This window comes from Austrofundulus limnaeus, unplaced genomic scaffold (genome assembly GCF_001266775.1).
Source record: "Austrofundulus limnaeus strain Quisiro unplaced genomic scaffold, Austrofundulus_limnaeus-1.0 Scaffold156, whole genome shotgun sequence".
NCBI classification, from domain to species: domain Eukaryota; kingdom Metazoa; phylum Chordata; class Actinopteri; order Cyprinodontiformes; family Rivulidae; genus Austrofundulus; species Austrofundulus limnaeus.
Window position 1 is genome coordinate 1,222,255 of NW_013952558.1, and position 887 is coordinate 1,223,141.

Genomic DNA, 887 nt, shown 5'->3' on the forward strand with positions numbered 1-887 from the left:
GCCTTGAAGAGGGAAAAAGGCACATCAGCCAGACATGCCAAGGCTGTGTTGTTTTCTAGGAAAGAGGATGTTGGTAGATTTGTGCAAGACATGGAGGGCTTGAGACTGTCTTATCATTTAAATGGTGTAGAGGTTCAGCAAGTTTGGATGACAGCTTTAGCATTGGACTGGCACCATGTGGTGGCCGACTGGTCACCCAATGACAACACAGGTGTTCCCTTGGCCCATAACTCCCAGGACTTAAAACGTAGAGTGGAAGAACTCATTGACAGAACGACTAAACGTTTCATGCGCAAAGCCAACTACACAGAAATACACAAGGTTAAACAGGGTGACGACGAACCTTTTGAACAGTACAGAGTCAGGATGACTAAAGTGTTCCTGACTAACAGTGGACTGAGTGAATCTACTGACGAGACTGGACCTTTCAGACAGCAGCTTAAGAATGCGTTGCATGCTGGTTCACGTGATGCAATTAAAGCTTGGATTACTAAATTTTATGTTCACATGGGAACAGGTTCTTTGGATCAATACATTGAGCAGGCCCTTCATGCTGAGAAAGCAGTGGCAGTGAAAAAGAGGAAGGAGGTGACTAAGGACACATTTTTTCATGGCAGTGAGCATGATGGTGTGTTTTATCAGCAGGACAGAGGCCGTGGTCGTGATAGAGGTAAGGGTGGTTTTCAAGGTGGTTACAGAGGAAAGTTTAGAGGTCGTAGCCAGGGGCCTAGCCCATTCAGGCAGCACCTGACAGCTTGTTGGTCTTGTGGCAAAGATGGCCACTTTGCACGAGACTGTCCAGACAGAGGGCAGAAGGCCTCACAGCATTCTGCATGACTAGACGTGCAGGCAGCAGCACTTCCTCATGACATAAAAGAGTCAGATTG

The 887-nt window shown here is 47.1% G+C and overlaps 1 protein-coding gene across 1 annotated transcript; it reads left to right on the plus strand.

The window, feature by feature from the left end:
* Positions 1-60: 60 nt before the first annotated feature.
* LOC106523409 (uncharacterized) lies at positions 61-628 on the plus strand (the record flags this gene model as incomplete). Its single annotated transcript, XM_014016809.1, is given in 1 exon segment — positions 61-628. A coding segment is annotated over 1 exon segment (568 nt), but the record flags the coding sequence as incomplete, so codon positions are not given.
* Positions 629-887: the final 259 nt, after the last annotated feature.